At 39.4% G+C, this 24524-nt stretch overlaps 1 protein-coding gene across 1 annotated transcript in view; it reads left to right on the forward strand.

Annotated features, from left to right (window-relative positions):
• The window catches only part of CHL1 (cell adhesion molecule L1 like), an 80239-nt gene that overhangs the window by 34961 nt on the left and 20754 nt on the right, over positions 1-24524 (forward strand). Inside the window, exons 9-14 of the mRNA XM_061197488.1 lie at positions 536-700; positions 8000-8140; positions 8467-8578; positions 9961-10127; positions 14511-14676; positions 20802-20926. Of these exons, the coding sequence (XP_061053471.1) occupies positions 536-700; positions 8000-8140; positions 8467-8578; positions 9961-10127; positions 14511-14676; positions 20802-20926 (876 nt within the window). The remainder of the gene's footprint in view (positions 1-535; positions 701-7999; positions 8141-8466; positions 8579-9960; positions 10128-14510; positions 14677-20801; positions 20927-24524) is intronic.

The following is a 24524-nucleotide window of genomic DNA, read 5'->3' on the forward strand; positions in this document are numbered from 1 at the left end:
TATTGGTTTCAGGATTCCTTCTCCCACCCCCTTGCAAAAAAAAATTTCTAGGAAGTAATGTCTCCCAAATTCTTAAGATAGATAATTAGATATGGACAGATAAATGTTATAGAGTCATTAATTAAGAAATATTTAAAATAACGGCTGAACATTTTAATTTCATTAAAAATTTTTCAAAATATATTTCTTGAATATCAGCCACTTTGGATGACTTGCACTCAATAAACTTCACATGTTTTACCCCTCCTTCATTTTCTGTAATGAGATAGATACTTGCGTAGCTAAATAAAGTGACTGTAGGTAACTATTTTTAGTGTGTTGATTTTATTATACATGCTAAGATTCCAGATTGCAACACACACACACATAAAAGCACATAAACACACAAACCCTATTCCAGGCAAAAACAATGCCCGTCTTGCCTTAGAGAACATTTATGAAAAACAGCTAGTGTGAAACACTTTGTTGTGTCTGCCATCTGCTGGTGCATACTAGAAATACAGCCCTTAACATTTTTGGACCTTCTGTGATTGAGAAAATGCTGATGAGCTCTTCAGTTTATTTCCAGAGCCCCCTCGCTGGACAAAGAAACCTCAGAGTGGCGTGTATAGCACTGGGAGCAGTGGTATCCTGTTGTGTGAGTCTGAAGGAGAACCTGAGCCCACAATCAAGTGGAGAGTCAATGGTTTCCCAATTGAGAGTAAGTGAAAACACCAACTGTGAGGCAATGCTGAAGGCAGTGGTTTGCTGGGACACAGTGTTTAGACACCCTCGTTATGGCTAAAGTGGAGTTGGTAAGTGGCTGGACTGACAAGACAGATCTAACCAGGAAATCCAAAATTGCATCTTTCAAAGCAATTTGATTTATGCTTAGATTTATGGAAAAGCCATAAATAATATTTGTTGGGCTATTATGTTAATTGTATAAAAATAAGGTTTAAAAAATAAGACAACTGAATGACATAGAGGATGCGTCCAAGGAGGAAGGTTCCTCTCCCTGAGAAGAAACAGGTGCAGGGACCTAGTGGTTGAGAGCACAGGCTGGAGTGCAGGACTTCGCTTGGATCCAGGCAACAGGGGCTCCTCACTGGGCTCTGCTCTTTACAAGGACCTGCTATGGCATGCCTATCTCCATGATTTGAGAAATCCGCAGGGCCAAAGACACATGCAAAGCCTGAACTTGGCTCACTGCAGGTTCTCGACCAAGCTTCAGTACCCAAGACCAGAAAAATCCCCTGTGCAGTCAGCTCTGAGCCCTTCCCAGATGGGCTGGGTGTGGAAAAGAAGGGATGGACCAGGGCTGAAGGCCTAATCTCCCCACTCCACTGTGTTCCAGCATAGAGCTCCAAGAAGTCCCAAATCCTCAATTTGAACCTAGAGCCCTGGTCTTTTTTTTTTTTTTTTAAGTTTTTTTTGATGTGGACCAATTTTAAAGTCTTTATTGAATTTGTTACAGTATTGCTTCCATTTTCTGTTTCTGTTTTTCGGCCGCGAGGCATGTGGGATCTTAGCTCCCCGACCAGGGATGTACCTGCACCCCCTGAACTGGAGGGCAAAATCTTAACCACTGGACCGCCAGGGAAGTCCCATCCCTGGTCATTTTGAATGTCTTTGTTAAAGTAGGATAATAGAACAGATCTTATTGGTCAATTGATCAGCTTGATTTAGAGCATTTACAATATGGAGACATATGTGTGTTGATTCTATTAGTTCCTTTGCCCTAGACCCACTCGTATCAGGGTAGGCATCCTGGTAACATATAGACCTGGAGTCCCAGCTTGGCTGTGCACCGAAGCTTGGGGAGATTCACTAAACAGCTCAAGATCATACAGCTGGGAATCTCCTGAAGCTTAAGTTTTTAACTGCAAAATGGAACTAATGGTAGTTGGTTGTAATTGAAAGAGATCAATGGAGTCTACCAAGTAGGATATTACTTACCTGTAGAACATTGTGAAAGGTTATAAACTCTGGATCCAGAGGGTCTTTGTTTGCATTCAGGCTCTACCATTTACTAGCTGTGTGATTTGGTGTATTACTGACCCTCTTAAAACCTGTTTCCTCATCAGTAAAATGGGGATGAAAATAGCACCGACCATTGGGGGTTTTTATGTAGATTAAATGACACACATAGAGGATGTTTAGCACAGTGACTGCCACACAAACAACACTCCCAAAGTACTGTTTACTATTGTTTTCACATAGCAAATACTGAGGAAGCCTTCGTGCTCATTGTTATTTTTGAGAGAAACATCTGTTTTATTTTCTTTGTATGACAATAGGTACAGTGTCAATGACAAGCAGATACTAACTGAACACATTCGATGATGAGATTGAAAATTAAAATGATAGTTATTTTAAAATATCTATTACTCACACAAGCTTATGACTATTAATCTAGAAATTGTCAAATAACAGTATGACCATATCTACTTTCTCAGCAGATAATGAAACAAAATCACTTTCAGTTCTGTCTTGTTATAGCTTTCAGAAGAAAGAATGTGCCTCCTTATTTAAAATACAAATACTTTGGTAAAACAATGAACAGTTCTGAAAATTTTTTTTCTTTTCTTTTTTTGATTGATACATAACAAACATGCATTATATTAGATTCAGGTGTACAACATAATTGTTTGTCATTTGTGTATATTGCAAAATGATCACCGTGGTAAGTCTAGTTAATGTCTGTCACCTTACAGAGTTACTGAATTTTTCCGCTTGTGATGAGAACTTTTAAGATCTACTCTCTTAGCAACTTTCAAATATGCAATACAGTATTAATAACTATTACTGCCAGGCTGTACATTATATCTCCATGACATTCGTTTTATAACTGGAAGTTTATACCTTTTTACCCGCTTCACCCATTTGGCCCATCTTCCCACCCTCTGGCAACCACTAACTGTTCTCTGTATCTGTGAGCTTGTTTTGTTTTGTTTTGTTTTCTATATTTCACATATAAGTGAGATCATACAGTATTTGTCTTTTTCTGTCTGACTTATGTCACTTACAATAATGCCCTCAAGGTTGATCCAGGCTGTTACAAATGACAGGATTTTCTCATTTTTATGGCTGAATAATACTCCATTGTGTGCATATGTGTGTGTATGATATATATATATCTCACATTTTCTATTTTTTTTGCTTTTGTGGATCTGTCTTGTTTTTATTTATTTATTTTTTAACTTTTTATTGTATATTGGAGTATAACTGATTAACAATGTTGTGATAGTTTCAGGTGAACAACAAAGGGACTCAGCCATACATATACAGGTATCCATTCTCCCCCAAACTCCCTTCCCATCCAGGCTGCCACGTAACATTGAGCAGAGCCCCCTGTGCTCTACAGTAGGTCCTTCTTGGTTATCCATGTTAAATATAGCAGTTATCTCACATTTTCTTCATTCATTCATCTGTTGATGACACTTCAGCCCTCATTATTAGTTTCCTCAATTTGAGACATTTTTCCTCATCTCTTTAGAGAACAGAATAAGAAATGAAAAATAAGACTTCAGGTAAATCAGAAATGAAAACAACTTTTGTTTATAAAGAATGTTAAGGATGCTAAAATAAAAAATGCAGATTTTCTGGAACATAAAATCATAAAATTTTATATTTGAATAGCACTTGGCTGTTTATGAAGAACATTCACATACTGCTTTGTCCCCACAGGAGCCTTTTAAAGGGAGTACAATTATTTATATTTAACAGATTGATTATTTCATTCAATAATATTTATTGAATGCCTTCTTTGTGCCAGGCACTGGCCTTGTTGCTTGGGAGATAGCAGTGAATAAAACAGACAGTCCCTGCTCTCATGAATCGGACATTCTAGTGGGGAGAGACAAGCAACAGACAAATAAACACATAAATGTGGTAAAGTGAAAACTAGCTGGGGAAGGGGTGGGTGTAAGAGAAGTCCAGGACCTAGAGCTGCTCTCCAATTTTAAGATAATACTAGTAAGATCCTTGTGGTTATTTACCTTTGAGTAGAGATCTGAAAGAGGTGAGTGATGCAGCTATGCAACTACCTGTGAAAGAGCTTTCAGGGTGGAGAGGTCAGTGAGTGTAAAGACCCGAGGTATGTTTGGAGTGTTGAGAAAAAGCAAGGACTGCAGTATGGCTGAAGCCGAGTGAGTGAGGAGGGGCAGTGCTGGGAGAGATTAGTCCGGAGGTGCAGGGACCACATCATATGTAAAGGGGAAGGTCCAAAAGGGGACTTGGGATATTATTGTGAATAAGATGGGCAGCTCTTGGACGATTTAGAGCAGAAGAGTGACAGGCTCTAATTTATTAACAGAATTTTTCTGGCCTCTGAATGGAGAAGCAACTGTATGACTCCAATTAGGAGCTGCCTAAAAGATACTGGACCCTTGGGCTAGATTGGTAGTAGTAACAGTTAGGTTATGGATTTATATCCAAAATAGAACCAACACGTTTGTTGATGGATGAGCACATCAAGGCTGAAGACAAACTAATGCAAGATAGCAGAGCTGAGTAATGGCAGACCCAGAACCAAAGCCACATTTTTGGAACCCATGTTCTGTGTTCTTTCCACAGCTCTCCTTGCTTCCCTGCCAACAGGTCATAACCATTTATAATTGGGATGTTTGGTGACAGTGGGATCTTTCCACAGCTCTCCTTGCTTCCCTGCCAACAGATTATAACCATTTATAATTGGGATGTTTGATGACAGTGGGATCACTAAAGGGTTTGAAATCTCTTTAAGCTTATATTTTTAGCAATTACATATCCTTTATATAGAATATTTGAAAATTAAATCAAAATGATTACTATTATTGATTACAAGCCTAACCTTTTTCAAATACTTTGCATCCAATATTTCTGAGCCTCCTAGTGGGCCCTGTAAAGGAGATATTTTTATTCTTCAGGTTGTAGATGTGGCAAATGAGGCTCAGAGATTACATTACTTACTTGATTGAGGACACAACCCGAGTGAATTTAGAGCCATAAATGGAACTGAAATGATTAATTCCAGAGCTGAAGTTTCTCTCCCTATATTGCATTTTTGCCCTTTGAGCTGACCAAAGACAACTTATGTCAGGACTAGTGGTTTTTGTTTGATAAAGAACTTGGCTTTCTAGAATTCTGGAAGCTCCTGGAAGTCTGTATGCCACAGTACTCTGCAGTTTCCATACCTATCCCAGAAGGCATCTTGGAGCAATGTTTAATTACTTGTCACCCAAACAGGAGGCCATAGTTTCATTTCTTCTTTTTGTAATGCTATGCAGACTCAGTTTACCATGGGGCAAATGGTCTAAGAACTGAACAGGATGATGGGGTTTACTCTGACACTTGTAAAAACTCGAAGTAGGGTGTGAGAGTACAGGATGAGACCAAAGACACTATTCTTTTTAACGTTAAAAAACTTGTAAGAGCTACTCATCTTGACGCTTCTTAAGAGATAAATTGTCCTACGGTATTGTATCAAATTTCTATTGTTGCCATAACAAATTACCACAAATTCAGGGCTTAAAACAGTGCACATTTATTATTTTACAATTCTGTAGGTTGGAAGACCAACGCAAGTCTCCCTGGGCTTAGATCAAGGTGTCGGCGGTGCTGTGCTTCTTTCTGGAGGCTCTAGGAGAGAAACCCTTTCCTTGTTTTCTCCAGCTCCTAGAGGCTGCCCACATTCCTTGGCTCACGGCTCCCTTCCTCCAACTTCAAAACAGCAACGTTGCATTTCTCCGACCATCCTTTCGTAGTCACGTCTCTCTTTGGCTGGCCATAGCCAGGAAAGGTTTTCTGGTTATAAGGAGCCTTATAATTCCTTTGGGCCCCCTTGGATAATCCAGGATAATCATCCAATCCAGTTAGACTGTGGCCATCTTTCAGGGGCTATTTTTCTGCCATGGGTAAAATGCCACCCAACAAAAATGTTTTCAGTCATTCCAAGAGAGATTTACTGACTGCCTCCTCTGTGATAGCTGCTCTTTAGGCACTAGGAACATAGTGCACAACACATAGACAAGGTCTTGCCCCCATGGAGCTCACAGTTAAGTGTAAAGATGTATTTATTTCTCACTCCCAGAGGGAAAAATGATGTATAAGAATCTTAAAAAAAAAAAAAAAGGTTCTGAAGGACCCAGGGGCAGGACATGAATAAAGATGCAGACATAGAGAATGGACTTGAGGACACGGGGAGGGGGAAGGGTAAGCTGGGACGAAGTGAGAAAGTGGCATGGGCTTATATACACTACCTAATGTAAAATAGATAGCTAGTGGGAAGCAGTGACATAGCACAGGGAGATCAGCTCGGTGCTTTGTGACCACCTAGAGGGGTGGGATAGGGAGGGTGGGAGGGAGGGAGACGCAAGAGGGAGGGGATATGGGGATATATGTATACATATAGCTGATTCACTTTGTTATACAGTGGCAACTAACACACCATTGTAAACCAATTATACTCCAATAAAGATGTTAAATAATCTATTTTATTATGTAATATTCAGTGTTTTCTATGACCTTAAACTTAGCATAGTCACTTTTTCTTTTTTTTCTTTTTTTTTTGGCTGCATTGGGTCTTCATTGTTGCACGCAGGCTTTCTCTAGTTGCAGCGCACAGGGGCTACTCTTCATTGTGGTGCGTGGGCTTCTCATTGCGGTGGCTTCTCGTTGCAGAGCATGGGCTCTAGGCACGTGGGCTTCAGTAGTTGTGGTGTGTGGGCTCAGTAGTTGTGGCACACGGGCTTAGTTGCTCCGTGGCATGTGGGATCTTCCCGGACCAGGGATCGAACCCGTGTCCCCTGCATCGGCAGGTGGATTCTTAACGACTGCACCACCAGGGAAGCCCATAAATGAAAAATTTTAACATTTGTGCCCCTTATTCAACATTCCTAGCTAATATGTTTCTCTTCCCACTTCTTGTTTGTAGTTTCAGAGCAGGGCACGTGCTTTGGCACATGGCCAAATGCTGTGGGAATGGGGCTCCCCTGGTGGTGCAGTGGATAAGAATCCGCCTGCCAATGCAGGGGACAGGGGTTTGAGCCCTGGTCCGGGAAGATCCCACATGCAACGGAGCAACTAAGCCTGTGCGCCACAACTACTGAGCCTGTGCTCTAGAGCCTGCGAACCACAACTACTGAGCCCTCGTGCCACAACTACTGAAGCCCGTGTGCCTAGAGCCCATGCTCTGCAACAAGAGAAATCACCGCAATGAGAAGCCCGTGCAGCGCAACGAAGAGTAGCCCCCGCTCGCTGCAACTAGAGAAAGCCCGCGTGCAGCAACGATGACCCAATGCAGCCAAGATAAATAAATGAATAAATAAATCTTAAAAAAAAAATAAAGTACCATAAATATTAGATTTTCTCACTTCCAAAAGATATTTCCAGAATTATACATGGATAAGCAGTGGGGTAAGATTTATTGCCGAAAAGGTAGAAAACCTGGTCTGTGCTCTCAAGAAGAGTTTAGTCCTCCTGGGAAAATGAAATATATGAGCTATTTATCTGAAGTGGTTAAATAGCAAAGCAGGGCAATTGAAATGAATGGTGTAGATGGGAAAATTGCAGAAGGGCAAAGAAGTGAAACAGAGGAACAGCATGTCAAGGGGGAAGATAGCAGTCAATATTGGTGGATTGGGGGGATCCAGCTGTGTTGGTCATGTGGTTTATGCTGGGCAGTATCAGGACTTCAATTACAAGAGTAAGTGAGATTCAGTTCATAGTGGGACTTGAGTGCTAAACAGAAAATGTGGAATCTTACTTGTGGGTGTGGGTATGGAGAGGCAGACAGCTAGAGATCAACACATATTTTGGCAATAAATACTCATGTGAAGGACGATTGAAATTGCAGAAGGGTCTGGAAAGAAAAAATCATGGTTGATGTTAAGAAATTCTAAAGAATTGGCTTCAATGAACTCTTATTCACCCTAAACTGGTCTTAAAATATAAATACTGTGTGATACGTGTAATGAATAGTGTATAAATATTTTAGGTTCTATTTTTTATCACACTGACAGTCTTTAATCTCTTGTAGGAAATCCATTTTCTGGTGATGTCATCTCCCCCAGGGAAATCAGTTTTACCAATGTGCAACCGAATCACACCGCTGTGTACCAGTGTGAAGCCTCGAATGTCCATGGCACTATCCTTGCCAATGCCAACATCGATGTTGTAGGTAAGCATACCTGGGAGCAGACTATTTGTCTGCTCTTTTCTACAGGAAAATGTTCACGGTCATACTCACAAGTAGATTGAACTCTCGGCACATAAAACATGGGGAAAAATCAAAGTACCTTTCACCTTACATTTGAGCATGAGACCTCATACTAAAAGTTATACTTCCAAAAATGTATTGCATTGGGATACTTTCTAATTCAAGAATACATACTGTGATATTCAACTGCTTTCCCTTATTAATATGGCTAGGATATAGAAAAAAATTAGTTTTCTTGTATTACTTATATGAACATTTAAAACTGCATTTATATTGTTTTCCAATAGATGTCCGTCCATTGATACAAACTGCAGATGAAGAAAATTATGCTACGGTGGTTGGGTACAGTGCTTTCTTACATTGTGAGTTCTTTGCTTCACCCGAGGCAATTGTGTCCTGGTAAGCTGTTACACAGTTTTCTTAAGAGAATGTCGGTTGTAGATTGTGCCTTGTTTCTTCAACCATCATTTGATAGGCTGCACTGTGTCAAGTTATTACATGTAGTGAGTGCCTCTGAGAAATAAGGCAGCGAACTTACTTACCTACCTTTCCTGGCACTGTTGATTAGATTTGTAGTAGTCTCTCACATGGGGAAATATGGAGAGCCATTTTTGCTCACAAAGGAAAGCAAAAGATTGAAGTGATTGCTAAGACAATCTTATAGGTAGTTTAGGTCTCCATTACGGATATATCTAAGGTCATACATTACTGTTGCTGTTTTGGGTATTATCTAAATAATTGTTAAGTCTGCATTTCATTCCAAGTGCCTATATTTAAAACTTTGTCAACGTGTATTTTGAATTTAATTTCGATATATTGGTTGGTATAGTGACTCCAAACACATCATTGTATGAATCGACCATATTTGTTCCTTCACTAGAAAAACTTGGTTAAACTAGTCTTAAATAATTTTTCCCAGGGCTCTGCAGGGCTGAGATTAGAATGAGGAGAGCAAGGCAAGGTCATCCAAATATAGGGTCAGATTCTGTCTTTATTTAAAATTTGGATATTTTGTTCATTGTGGATTTTTTTGTATTATTTTTGATTTTTAGAAATACCTCATTAAAATATTTATCTTGATTATACTGAGATTTTTTTTGGCAACGCTTAAATTTTGTCTCTGAGGCAAGTGCCTCACTTGCCTTACCCTAGTGCCCGCCCTGTAAAATCTCGTGTGAACAGCAGCCAGACTTTGTCCTTTGGATATTTTCTCTGCAGTAGCCTCTTACTGTGAAATGTATAGGGAGAATCAAGCTGTGGCAGCAAATGCTTGGAAAATGGATGAATGTAGGAGAAAATGACGCTGGGTGATGAGGGTCAATGTAATCCATGTCCACAGGACAGGAAAGACTTCCTGGCCTATAATATTTCTGAGTGACCAGTGTTCCTCTAGGACAGCAGGAGGTTCAGAATGTTCATTATCTCTTTCAATTACTAGCTTTCCCATTTAGTACCCTGAAGCAATGACTAACTAAGGGGTTCACCATCAATAAGGCAGAAACTATTTATTAAACTCTGAGGACAGATGCAAAGTGGTACTGAGCGCTATTATAAATACAGCAGAAGCATAGAGGTCAGACGCAGATTTCCTCCAGTCAGTCTATTTGGGCAGGTAAGATGTATACCTATCGCCTATTTTGGAAAAATTGTGAACTCTAATGGAACATTTCATAAGGTCTGCTAAGCTCCTGAAGAAGGGATGAGACTGAATGACATCAGCGGCCAGTTTGCAAAAGAGTGTAGGATTCTATCAAACCCAAATTGATTTCTACTTTCTATAGGCAGAAGGTGGAAGAAGCAAAACCCCTTGAAGGCAGACGGTATCACTTCCATGAGAATGGCACATTACAGATCAACGAGACCACAGAAGAAGATGCTGGTTCCTACTCTTGTTGGGTAGAAAATGCTAAAGGAAAAACAGCAGTCACAGCCAATTTGGATATTAGAAGTAATTTTATTTTGTTTTTACTTTGCATGAATTGTCACATGGCTTCAGTTTTTCATTTTCCCAAGTGAAACAATACGATTTAAGTTCTGGCATCCGTTAAATTTCTTTAGACTGTTTCAAAACTCCTAGATTGGGTTTCATCTAAACGACCCTCACAAGAATTATAGGATATGTCGATGATGTGTCCATGGCTTTATACAATTGTAAGAGGGAACTAGGTGTTCTTGGTGATGGATGACCAGCAATATTTAAAAGTCCTCTATTTTGGTGTATTCCTGTAACTCTATTTTATTTCAATAACCAACTCAACGTAATGTCACCAGTATTCAACTCTTTGAACTAAAAATTTCACAAACTCATAAAGGATCAGTTTCGTAAAGACTCCGGCATGACAAAATGAGGAGGGTTTTGTCCTCTTTTTGAGTCATAAACAGCTCTGTATTTTTTCTCTTGTTCAAGCAGCCTGTTTCATTTTTAATTGCTCCCAATAGTTAAGTATGTGCCAAGATATGTCAGCGTCCCAAAGAGGAGCATCTCAGCACCTAGATTCAGGCTGACCGGAACCCAGATCCACAGGCATCAGCAATATTTTGATTTTAAAATTGCTCAGAGAACCCTTTTCAGGGAAACACAAAGAATAGAAAGGTTCTATAGTAAATGGAGGGAGGGTTTGTATTTCCTGTGACAGGTCACTCTCATGGCCTGCTACTACCTCTGCTTCGATAACAGGTACATATTCGTTTAATCATCTGTTTTCACTGCTACCTTAACATTTGTCTCTCTCTCTGCACACACACGCACACCCTTCTTTCCTTCTTTGATTCTTTCATCGTATTTTTTTCTGTACCCTAAGTTATCCAACATGCCAGCCCCATGGACTATATTTTTAAGGCACATTAATATTCATTGATGTCTACTTATAGTGGATGTCTCTCTGCATTTTCAAGTGGTATGTGCAATTTTTAAAATGCTCTTATAACATCAATGAAGATGATTCTTTTTATACTTTATAAAACCAACCTAGATCAAAGATAAGCAACTCCGCCAGGTGAAAGATAATGAGAGTGAAGTCTGGAATCCAAATGAACCTTCACATTCCTATTGCCCAACACAGCGCTTGGCCCAAAGTGGACCTCAAAACAGCTAGTGGCCAGAGAGAATGCCAAGTTCATAAACTTTTGGTCTGCTCTAATGTCCATTTTATATGTAAGGGTTATATAGGAATCGTATCCATGAGAGTTAAGGGCATACTTTTTACATATGAAAAAGGAAGGTCAGGAATGGAATTGAATAAGAGGCTATGCAGCATGAGCTTTAGTCTCTTCCAGTCTTGAGTTCAAATCACAGCTCAGTCCCTTACTAGTTAGAAAATATTAGTATCCTTACTTAATTTCATTTTAGCCTTAAGTTATCTTCTCGGTAAGGTAGAGATATTAATATTCATAGGATTGTTGTAAAATGTCACAATGAATGTGAACTTCTTCACAGAGTCTAGTTAAATAAGTGCTTATTAAATGGTATCAATTATTATTCAATGGATTTCTTTAAATTTAGAATTAGGAGTAGGATGTTTAGTAATTCACTTGAAATTAACTCAGTTTGATAACCTCTTCAAATTTCATGCTTGGAATATCAAAAACTCAATTTTACTAACACTTCAATTTTTAATCAGTTTCTTGAGTAACATATAGATAGCAAATATTAGAACATGATTGTGGAGTTGGAGGTCAGCTCATGAGATTTGGCTTCTGAGAGGATTACCAAGTGCCACTTTGGGGTAAAGTATATCTGCCTTTAATATGGTCCTTAAGAGTAAGGATTATATGTTTTGAAACAATTATAAAGAAACAGACATTTTCCAAGAGAGCCATGGTACCAATGTTTGAGCTTCATATTGTTTTGTTTTGTTTTTTAACATCTTTATTGGAGTATAATTGCTTTACAATGTTGTGTTAGTTTCTGCTGTATAACAAAGTGACTCAGCTATATGTATACATATATCCCTATATCCCCTCCCTCTTGAGCCTCCCTCCCACTCCTTTAGGTGGTCACAAAGCACGGAGCTGATCTCCCTGTTCTATGCACCTGCTTCACACTAGCTATCTGTTTTACATTTGGTAGTGTATGTATGGCAGTGCTACTCTCTCACTTCGTCCCAGATTACCCTTCCCCCTCCCCGTGTCCTCAAGTCCATTCTCTACGTCTGCCTCTTTATTCCTGTCCTGCCCCTAGGTTCATCAGATCCATTTTTTTTCTTTCAATTCCGTATATATGTGTTAGCATACAGTATTTGTCTTTCTTTTTCTGACTTACTTCACTCTGTATGACCGTCTCTAGGTCCATACACCTCACTACAAATAACTCAATTTCGTTTCTTTTTATGGCTGAGTAATATTCCATTGTACATATGTGCCACATCTTCTTTATCCATTCATCTGTCGATGGACACATAGGTTGCTTCCATGTCTTGGCTATTGTAAATAGAGCTGCAGTGAACGTTGTGGTACATGACTCTTATTGAATTATGGTTTTCTCAGGGTATATGCCTAGTAGTGAGATTGCTGGGTCGTATGGTAGTTCTATTTTTAGTTTTTTGAGTAACCTCCGTACTGTCCTACATAGTGGCTGTATCAATTTAGATTCCTACCAACAGTGCAAAAGGGTTCCCTTTTTTCCACACCTTCTCCAGCATTTATTGTTTGTAGATATTTTGATGATGGCCATTCTGAGTGGTGTGAGGTGATACCTCATTGTAGTTTTGATTTGCATTTCCCTAATGATTAGTGATGTTGAGCATCCTTTCATGTGTTTGTTGACAATCTGTATATCTTCGTTGGAGAATTGTCTATTTAGGTCTTCTGCCCATTTTTGGATTGGGTTGTTTGTTTTTTTGATATTGAGCTGCATGAGCTGCTTGCAAATGTTGGAGATTAATCCTTTGTCAGTTGCTTCATTTGCAAATATTTTCTCCCGTTTTGAGGGCTGTCTTTTCATCTTGTTTACGGTTTCCTTTGCTCTGCAAAAGCTTTTAAGTTTCATTAGGTCCCATTTGTTTATTTGTGTTTTTATTTCCATTTCTCTAGGAGGTGGGTCATAAAGGATTTTGCTGTGATTTATGTCATGGAGTGTTCTGCCTATGTTTTCCTCTAAGAGTTTCATAGTGTCTGGCCTTACATTTAGGTCTTTAATCCATTTTGAGTTTATTTTGTGTACGGTGTTAGGAAGTGTTCTGATTTCATTCTTTTACATGTAGCTGTCCAGTTTTCCCAGCACCACTTATTGAAGAGGCTGTCTTTTCTCCATTGTATATTCTTGCCTCCTTTGTCAAAGATAAGGTGACCATGTGTGCGTAGGTTTATCTCTGGCCTTTCTATCCTGTTCTATTGATCTATATTTCTGTTTTTGTGCCAATACCATATTGTCTTGATTACTGTAGCTTTGTAGTATAGTTTGAAGTTGGAGAGCTTGATTCCTTCAGCGCCATTTTTCTTTCTCAAGATTCCTTTGGCCATTCGGGGTCTTTTCTGTTTCCATACAAATTGTAAAATTTTTTGTTTTAGTTCTGTGAAAAATGTCATTGGTAGTTTGATAGGGATTGCATTGGATCTGTAGATTGCTTTGGGTAGTATAGTCATTTTCACAATGTTGATTCTTCCAATCCAAGAACATGGTATATCTCTCCATCTGTTTGTATTGTCTTTAATTTCTTTCATCAGTGTCTTATAGTTTTCTGCATACAGGTCTTTTGTCTCCTTAAGTAGGTTTATTCCTAGGTATTTTATTTTTATTCCTAGGTATTTTATTCATATTGTTATTACTAATTTACTTTCCAAATATGACTCACTGTAACTCATTCAACAAATACGTATTGAGTACCTACTGTACACAGGCTCCCTTCTGGGCTCTGGAGTTACTTGAATGAAACAAAACAAGCAAAGCCTCCACGTTCATGGTGCTTATGTTCGCATTCCACACCTTCATGTTGTTAGTTCATCTATGCATGGGCTTCACCATTTAATCTCAGATTTGAGTTAATAATAAACAAGTTAATAGAAAATTAATTGATTTCCTCTTTATGGTATTTTGATCACATGTCCAGAAGCACTAGAAGGACAATTTATATTATTTTCAATATCCAGAGGCATTTGCTTGCTTACACTCTTGGGAAATTGCTATTAATATATACTTCTACCCAGGTGCCCTGGCTTGGAAGGAATGAAAATAGTAATGATATGTGATGTTAGGAAATAACAGTGTGACAAACATTGCATGAGGATTTGACTATCAGTGTTGACCATTTTGGTTGATTAAATTGCAGGCACTTGACAGCAAAGTAAGCTGTGCTCTATAGCTCTAACTAGTATCTTTATTTTATAAAAACAGATGCTACAAAACTTAGAGTTTCTCCTAAGAATCCTCGTGTCCCCAGATCACACACACTTGAATTACATTGTGAGAGCAAATGTGACTCACATTTGAAATACAGTTTAAAATTATCCTGGAGTAAAGATGGAGAAGCCTTTGAAATTAATGGCACAGAGGATGGCAGGTAGGTAAACTATTTTTTTTTTATCTTTATTGGAGTATAATTGCTTTACAATGTTGTGTTAGTTTCTGCTGTACAACAAAGTGAATCAGCTAAATATATACATTTATCCCCATATCCCCTCCCTCTTGAGCCTCCCTCCCACCCCCCCATCCCACCCCTCTAGGTCATTACAAAACATTGAGTTGATCTCCCTGTGCTATGCAGCAGCTTCCCACTAGATATCTATTTTACATTTGGTACTATATATATGTCATTGCTACTCTCTCACCTCGTCCCAGCTTCCCCTTCTCCCTCTGTGTCCTCAAGTCCGTTCTTTATGACTGCGTCTTTATGCCTGCCCTGCCACTAAGTTCATCAGTACCATTTTTTTAGACTCCATATATATGCATTAGCATACAGTATTTGTTTTTCTCTTTCTGACTTACTTCACTCTGTATGACAGACTCTAGGTCCATCCACCTCACTTCAAATAACTCAGTTTCGTTCCTTTTTATGGCTGAGTAATATTCCATTGTGTATATGTGCCACATCTTCTTTATCCATTCATCTGTCGATGGACACTTAGGTTGCTTCCATGTCCTGGCTATTGTATATAGTGCTGCAGTGAACATTGTGGTACATGTCTCTTTTTGAATTATGGTTTCCTCAGGGTATATGCCCAGTAGTGGGATTGCTGGGTCATATGGTAGTTCTATTTTTAGTTTTTTAAGGAACCTCCATACTGTTCTCCATAGTGGTGTATCAATTTACATTCCCACCAACAGTGCAAGAGGGTTCCCTTTTCTCCACACCCTCTCCAGCATTTATTGTTTGTAGATTTTTTGATGATGGCCATTCTGACCGATGTGAGGTGATACCTCATTGTGTTTTTGATTTGCATTTCTCTAATGATTAGTGATGTTGAGCATCCTTTCATGTGTTTGTCGGCAATTGGTATGTCTTTAAAGAAAATTACAGGCCAATATCACTGATGAACATAGATGCAAAAATCCTCAACAAAATACTAGCAAACAGCATCCAACAACACATTAAAAGGATCATACACCATGATCAGGTGGGGTTTATCCCAGGGATGCAAGGATTCTTCAATATACACAAAACAATCAATGTGCTACACCATATTAACAAATTGAAGGATAAAAACCATATGATAATCTCAATAGATGCAGAAAAAGAATTTAACAAAATACAACACCCATTTATGGTAAACTATTATAGTATCTCATAATATTTGCTTGGGATTAAACCTTGCATTTGAAAGAAAAATAGCTGTAAAAGTATACACACTGAATTAAAATATAAAAACTGCTTATTACATTTCAGTCTTTAAGGCAGTATTTAAAAGGTCAAACAGTGTACTTGTTTCACTTTACTTCCACACATTTCTCTCATTTTTGCTACCGATTTTTCATGTAACGTGTACCATCCTGTGAGTGCAGGCAACAGAAACCGCTCCTGTTATTTGAGGAATATTTATTGCGTGGGCTTGGGTGCTCACAAAACCATTGGAAAGAGTGGAGGAGATAGGTCTATGGGTGCTGCTTACTAAGCTTTTGGGTTCTCGGTGATGTGGCATTGCAGCTGCAATTCACATGTCTGGAAATTGCTGCTGTCTTCACTGCCCCCCTCACTCCACTGGTTCTCCTGGTGAGTCCAGCACTGCCAGCTCTTATATCTGCCAGAGTCGCTGTCTGCTCACAAGGCCCCAGAGGAGATGGTGCCCATTTCTCTTCTACCTCCCAATCTCATAGGAATTTATCTCATGGGTGGAAGCTAAATCATATCTCAGATCCTTCCCATTGGTAAGTATTGACAAGTATATTTTTGAGCCTTCCAGCTTCTTTGTAAAGAATATGTAAAAGTGTAGAAGAGAGAATATAGAGTAAGTGTGACTAGACGCTGACTAGTACTATATTTAAACACTGTTAAGTGTATCAAAGGAAGAGAAAACAGTCGATATTTAATGAATGCGTGTACTGTCTTTTGGAAGCAGAGGACATTCCTCTTCCTTTTGCGTTGTTGCTGAGTTAGGGGTTAAAATTTGACCATCCTTGATCCAAATCTCACCCGCCGTCTTATTTTGTTATTCATCATTCTGAAAAACTAAATCTGAAGGTCTTCAGACAGGACTTGCATTCCTTAGGCGAGATGGTGGCAGTGTCATCATTAAGAGCATGGGCTCTGGAACCCAGGGGCTTGGGACTGAATCCCAACTTTGTCACTTATTGGGTCTGTGACCTTAGACAAGCTGCCTAACTTTTCTGTGCCTTAGTTTTATATTCTATAACATAGTTTAGTTCAAAAAAATTGTTTAAGGTAACTTCATCATAGAGTTATTATGAGTTAACACCAAGCACTTAGAATATACTCAGTACTCAGTCCAATTTAGCTGTGATGACTCATTCTCCTCATTTCTCTGGTAGTCTTGTCTCATTTCTGTTACCTGCTTGGTCTTTTTTGGTATTTGTGGGTGTGTGTGCCACTTCTATATAAAGGCATTGATTAGTCTCAGGCTGGGTACTTAATATATTCCATCTCATCCCTCCTCTGTGTTTTGTGTTTGTGGAAAGGCAGCATATGTACTGCAACCAGTTGTCAGTGACACAGAAGGAGAATAATTGTTGATATCTAACAGGCTACACGTTGCAACAGAGATCTTCAGCCTTTGGTTAGGTGTGAGTTGATTTGTCATCTGCTCAGATCCCCCCCATATTCTCCCTCTTTTGTCTACTGTGTAGTTATTTGGGGTCTTCCGTATAACCTCTGGGTTATAGCCAAGAAGGGAATCAGACTTATGCCTTGTTGGTAATGTGACCTGCATATTTAGGCCCTGAATCCAGACTCTCCAACCAGCCTTTTTGTGTGACTCAGTTTTATAGCTTCTGCAGGATGCTGGGGCTGACACTCAATTGAGCCTCTGGCTCTCTGAGTCACCTAAGTAATGCAGACATTGTTCTAGTTTTCCTTAACACAGAAGTGATATTTCGGGTGGGAAGGGCTGGGAGTGACTGTTGCAGGCTGGTCTTGACTGGAGCCAGGAGCAGGCATGGAATTGTAGCAGGGAGTTGAGATCACAGGTATCTGCTAAATTTCTGTAGAACCATTAGTAAGCTCCCATTTCTCACCTTCTGCCGGGACACCTTCTCCTTATCACTAGGCTGGGAACCAGAAGCTTTTACCTAGAAAGTGGTTAAATTTCCGATCCAAAGGCACATAGAGGAAAATGAGAAGTAAAATACCTTCTTGTCTCCCCTTTTGTCCCCTGTTATGTACAGGGGTATGAGAAGCGTTGGAAACTGCTACCCTGGACCATTATACCTGCTGGGTGCCTCACGTTACGTTAGTGCCTCCCATACATGCTTTCCCTCTATTATCCTCACAGTAAACCTATTAGGAAGGCTGAAATGACCTCAAGGAATTTTCTGTGGATTTCTAACCTGCAGGTGGCTCTAGACAATACAATGTTGTTATGAAAAATGAAATGGAGTATGGATATGATCTCAAACCACTTTTAAAATTTAGACTGTCCTTAACAAATGTAATGGGGACTGTTCATGACCATAGACAGAGTGAACGACCCAGTCCTGAAGGAGAGGGATGGCAGAGGGATATGGGATGTGAATAGGCGGATGAGAGGGAAAAGGTGTCAAAAGCACAAGTGGGAGGGCTTTATCGTGGTATCAAGGAAGGGCTTCTTTTTCCCCTCAGAAATGGCAGCAGATGAATGGGGTAGAACTCAGGGCTGGGGAATAAGAATGCAGAGGTTATAAGGCATTAGATTAGGCAGAGATTATAAGGATAGAAGGGTCTCTTCCTAAGAAAAGAGGAACTAAGGTAATTTGTTCAAGCAGAAAGGCAGGAGGAATGGGAGTTGGGGGCGTTAAGAAGTGTGATTAGTTACAAGCCAACAATGAATTAAATCAATTTGATTAATATTATTATTAACCCTCTTTGAGGACATAGTAAGCCAGGCTCTATACACGAATCACTTTATGTGTTTTCCCTCATTTACTTCTCCTGAAAAGAAAGAAAATATTGTTATCCCCATTTCTTAAATAAGGTGAATTAGGCTCCAAGTTTTGTGCAAGATTATACAAGTCATAGTTGGTGGAACTGAGCCTCAAACACAGGTCTCCAAAGAAAGCAACATTTTTAATATTGCCTGGAGCGAAATTTGTTACAAGACGGAATGGAGCAAGAAAACACCGGAGGTTAACATGGTTCGGGGACTAGCGATCTGGATATTTCAGCTGAAGGAGGTGAGAGGTTGTAGAATGATGGCAAGTTCCTCATGGGAGGTAGTTAAGCAGGTAAAAACAGGGGAAAAGACTGAGAGGAACAGAGATGACGATGAAGCCAGAGAACAGGTTCTATGTAGAGTAGAAACCATTTTTAAAATGTATAATGTGCTTAACAAGGATTTCTTCAGGCAGAATACATTTGACCTATGATGGAAACATAGTGTAAGACAGAAATAAAGAGTTGTGGTCTTAGGCACTGAGAATTTGGAGCTGTTTGTTACTTCAGCATAGCAGAGTGTATCCTTGCTAACACAAATAGTTGTCAGATTTTGATGTGAGCCGGAATTACCCAGGTATCATGTTCAAATGCAGTGGCCCTTGTCCTATTCCCAAAAGTTCTGACTTGGAAACTGGACTGAGCCTAACAAAGGAAATTTTTAATAACCTCCCTGGGTACATCATACCTACCAGATTTCAAGGACCAGGGGGTCATTCTACCTTGATTAAATGAGGTACATTTGTGAGTTTTAAAAGACAGTGCGTTACAGAAAAGTTGCCCTAAAGTTGCCCTTTCTTTCTGGCGTGAAGCAGCCCCACACCAGGGTACAAATCTTGGCAAGAAGATTGTAGGCTAGATTTCAGCTCCCCTGGGCCCTCGTGGATGTGCAGGGCACAAACAGCCCTCTTGAAGAGGTTATTAAATTGTATTTCTTCATCTAAGAAGGTAAACTTTGCAAAATTGTCAGTGTATGTAATATTCTGATATTTGTACCAAATGGACACATAACTAACATGAACTGAGAAACTGTGTCAAAGCTTTATCATTAGAATTATAGTGAGATTCTTGACTAGCAATACCAGGTAGTATTGATTAGCAAATCATTCAGTGATTGGTGGAGGGGTAAGGGGCCGACTTTGTCTGTAATCAAAGGGCAGAACCATGTTTGACTTTACTACAGTTTTAATTGTTTTTCTATAACTCGAACTTTTCAGCAGCCTATACGAGTTTTATGTTAAGAAACTAAATTATTTAAGATTTTCTCTCCCTCCCCACAAGGAAGACATTGTTTATTTCAACTAAATAGCACACTGCTGTGAATATATCTCAGATTTAATGGAACTTTATTTTTTAAAAAAATACTTGAATAGTTATGCTAACAATACATAGGCATAGGGTAAAATGTATACTTCATATTTAAAAAATTCATATAGTAAACTCAATTACAAATTGGCAAAAAGAGAACAAATAATAAAAAGCCAGCACCAAATGATTTGCAAAAAGAAGTACTAGTCTGCCATCTACTGTTCAGATAAGTCACAGAGTTCACTTTTTATCACATCTTAAAGTGCATTCTATGTGGGAGGCGGAAGGATGGAGAAAAGAGAAAGTTGTCAAAAATAGAGATTGCCAGACTTCATCTCAGATATTCTGGTTCTGTAGAACTGGGGTGTGATTCAGGAATCTGCCTTTGTAAGAAGCACCCAAGTTGATCCTATGTAGGTGGTTCCCTAAACATACCTTAAGAATTATTCAAATTTATCTTAGCTATTGTGAGGTACGGTACACTCTTCAGACACACCAGGCAAGATGGTTCCATCACTGACCCATGAATCACAGATGGTTGGATTTGGTAATTTAAAAACCAACCAACCAACCAACTAACCTGATCCCTTTCATGGCTTGTAGACATTTGTGTGTGCTTGAATGATACTTTCCAGTTTTCAAGTATGGCATTCTCTAATAAAATTTGCATTATGGGACAAGTTTTTTTTAAATTCTTCCTTAAATTGCTTTCTATGCAGAATATTTAGTTTTGAAAGGATTACATTTCTATTGTTTCTGTTTGTTTCATCCTCATCATAGACTCACTTTTTTCCCGGTAGGATAATTATTGATGGAGCTAATTTGACTGTATCTAATGTCACCGTAGAAGACCAAGGTGTATACTCGTGTTCAGCTCACACTTCTCTGGATAGCACTGCTGCTATGACTCAAGTAACTGTCCTTGGTAAGTGCACTAACGAATAAAGAAATCTTTGTTCATTTCTTCTCCATTACTGATTAAATTCCACTGTTCTTAGGCAATTAAACCAATGATTATTTAAGCCCGTGCAATTTATTGTTAGTTTGAAATGTTCAATTAAAGAGTGACCCTACTTTCAAATGCTTTCGCCTCTTCTGGTTCTAAAGAAGTTAATTGATGCTTAATTTCTTTTCTTCTACTTGGGTAATGTTGCCAGAAGCAGTGGGAGGTGATGCTATCAGCAGAAAGAAAACTGAAGCATGCTTGAGTTCCCAGGACCCTTGAGCTACACTTTCCTAGTGCACAGAGAAATGTGGCTGAGGAATGGAGATGGGCTAGCATGGAGCGGTCAGGGTAGGGGCCCAGTGGTGATTAAACAGTGGTCCTGCCCTAAACCAGTGGCCTAGACCGAGCTCAGCTCCCAGGGTCCCAGGAAGGGGGGGAGGGAGGGACTTCAAGGGTTCTTCTGCAAAGAAAGGCCTCTGATTTTTTTAAATAATAATACTAATTAGAAAACAATGTGCACACCTCAGTGGTGTAATCAGTGCAATTACCCCTGCAGTTACCCATGTTGATAGCTCTTAGACCATCTGTTGGATAGCTCTCCTAGTTTCCCTTCCAGATTCACCGTCCACCAGCTCTCTGAATCTGGAAACCTGACCTGTGTGGACACCAACAAACCACTTACCCTCAAGCTTTCATTCGGTTCAGCCATCGGGGAGCCCTGGCAGCAGAGGCAGTGGGGGGAGAGTGTTTTTTTTCTGGATAATCCCTCCCTGCAGGCTGGCTGTGTGTGTCCCTCTGCCAGTCACTGATTCTCTCAGAGGCTTTGTCCACACAGCTCTCTCTGATGGGATTCCAGTAACTGCCCTCCCCACCCCTCACCCCCCACCCTGGATATCCCGCTCACATCTTTTGAAAGAGCCTTGATTAGAATCTCTTCGAAGTACCCTAACTTGTGTGAACTGTTTACTCTCTGCTGGGACCCTGACTGATAAAGACATTTTTACAGTTTTCTCTCATAATTCTGTTTCAGTGGGCACCATTTAGTTTTCCTTGAGTTTGCTGATAGTCCTTAGAAGAGGTTTGATTTGGCCTAAACACCTTTACCATATGTCTAGATTAATCCTGATTATTAACAGGTATTTGTATCTTTAGCGCTTTGGTTGCTGGGATTCACAGGTAGGTTGCCTACCGTGGGTACAGACTGAGAGGAAAGAATTCAGTCTCTTTTGAGGTAGGCTGGTGAAAAATGAGTAAATAGGCAGGTTCTCTCCTAGTGAAGCAAATGGCCACTATATTTTAAGTGAGATAAATGACCACCATCTTTCAAGCGAAGCAAATGGCCACCATGTTGGGTTTTCAAAAAAAAAAAAAAAAATGTAGTTCCCAGGTGGTAGGTGGTATGGACTTGGTTCAAAAGAATGAAACCTTTAGGTGATATGTTTCCGCTACCTCAGGGGCAGAAAGGTTCAATCCTTAGTAATCATTCCAGTAGTAATTCTCCAGACAAAATAGTTGAGCCTAAGGTAAACTGGAATTTATCCTAGGCACGACAATTATAAGTGTAAATGTCAGGATCCATGGCCTTTGCCCCCGAGTATTTTGAGCAATGGCAAGGGGTCCCTACCACTTGGTACATGCCATCTAAATTTTCTTGTGACATTTAATACATCTGTCTTGTAATGAGGCTGCCATCTTCTAGAACTGTTCAATTTTGATCATTTTAAATAAATAGTGGCTAGGATTACATGTACTATTTACTTATGAGGTAATTACCAAATGTTTTTAGAATGAAAAGAAAATAATAAAAAATAATCTATGAGATAGGCTGCATTTTCTTAACCTCTTGTTGGCATTTACATTCTAATTTTCAGGCTAGCCTCTGATTTTAAGAAGCATAGCCCCATAACTGACAGTAACAAATGACAAATCCATGTATAATTTCTAAAAGACTCTTTTTCCTGGAAAACAGTGTTTTAAAGTATATGCTTGACCCATTTTAAACAGAAGTTACTTTCAGAAGCCTTGCCGGAAACCTCCTTTAAGAGCATCATTCGTTTAGGTCTCAATTGCAGTCCATCCATCGTAGCTCCACGTGGTTCTCGGAAAGAGCAGATTTTAATGTCAGACACAACAGGCTGCATTGGTTGGTTCAGAAAACGTCAGAAATGAGTGGCTTTAGTAAGTGCTGAAGAGAGGAGCCTAAGTTCTCTGAGCTCAGAGATCCTCAAGCCTGTTGAGGAAATAAATTCTTATTTAAGGCTCTACAGTGTGGACGCAGTCACTGACCACATTTTTAAAATAAACACATTCTCTTCTGAATCGAAAACAATTTTTTTGTCAGTATCAATTTCCAACAATTGTCAGATACTCAGCAGGAGCAATGGATGTTGCTTCCCACTTGGAAAAGAAAGAGCCCATAAGAAGGCCCCATTAGATATTACTTTCATTGTCTCCTCTGAGAAAAGATAAATGTCCTTGAATACATGGGAGAATTGAAACCAAAGTTTGGAAGTCAGGATCATTAGGGATCAGATTTTTTTTTAACTGTTCCTTTTATTTTTAAAGTACCAGAAATTTCCATGTACTTTAACACTTAAAATTTGTCATCGCCTACTCAATTTTCTAGTCTCTGTCACAACATTCAGTGCCATATCTTCCTCTTCCCATATAAACGCCCTTCCTATTCTTCTTTAGAACTCCAGGCCAACAGAGTAGAAAAGTTGCTATAATATACTGATAACTGACTGTTAAAAATTAAAATAAAAATCCAAACCATGTAGAAAAGAAAGCCTGATTTCATGTTCTCTTATTTTCCTGTAGTCATAGGGACTAAATTTATTGCTCTAATATGATAATTAGATGCATGGCTGAAGTGATAATATATTTTTCACTTAATTATTTAGTCACAAAACATTTATGTGCAAGGCACTGTGGGTGGTGCAAAAATTAATAAAATATGATTCCTACTCTGGAAGATCCGTTTAGTCACATACAGGAGATGAACCAGGCATATAAATAAGCATATGAGCTGGAAGATACTGGTCTCCTTGATCAAGTTCATGTTTCTCAAAATTCATGGTTTATGATATCTACCAGGACATTTGTTTACAAATGCAGACTCCTGGGCCCAGCTCCTTCAGTAAGCCAGAGAAATAGGGCCCAGAAATCTTCATCATTAATAACTACTCCTAAAAAAAATTCTGATGCCGGTGGTCAAAGATGGCCCCTTGAGAACTGGGAATCACCATAGAGTGAGGTAATACAGTAGGGAAGGAATGTACAGATGTGAAGGAAGCTGCATTTGTTTTATGGTGTTTTTTTTTAACATCTTTATTGGAGTCTAATTGCTTTACAATGGTGTGTTAGTTTCTGCTTTATAACAAAGTGAATCAGCTATACATATACATATATCCCCATATCTCCTCCCTCTCGCGTCTCCCTCCCACCCTCCCTATCCATTTGAAATAGAACCAGAAGGATTGGTGAGATTTGGCATTCAGAGTGGAGACAGGGGCCCCGAGGGGAAGGGGGCTTGCAATGTGCCTGAGTGAGGAAGTGGGATCGACAAAGGCAATGA

This window comes from Eubalaena glacialis, chromosome 7, assembly GCF_028564815.1.
Source record: "Eubalaena glacialis isolate mEubGla1 chromosome 7, mEubGla1.1.hap2.+ XY, whole genome shotgun sequence".
Lineage (NCBI taxonomy): Eukaryota > Metazoa > Chordata > Mammalia > Artiodactyla > Balaenidae > Eubalaena > Eubalaena glacialis.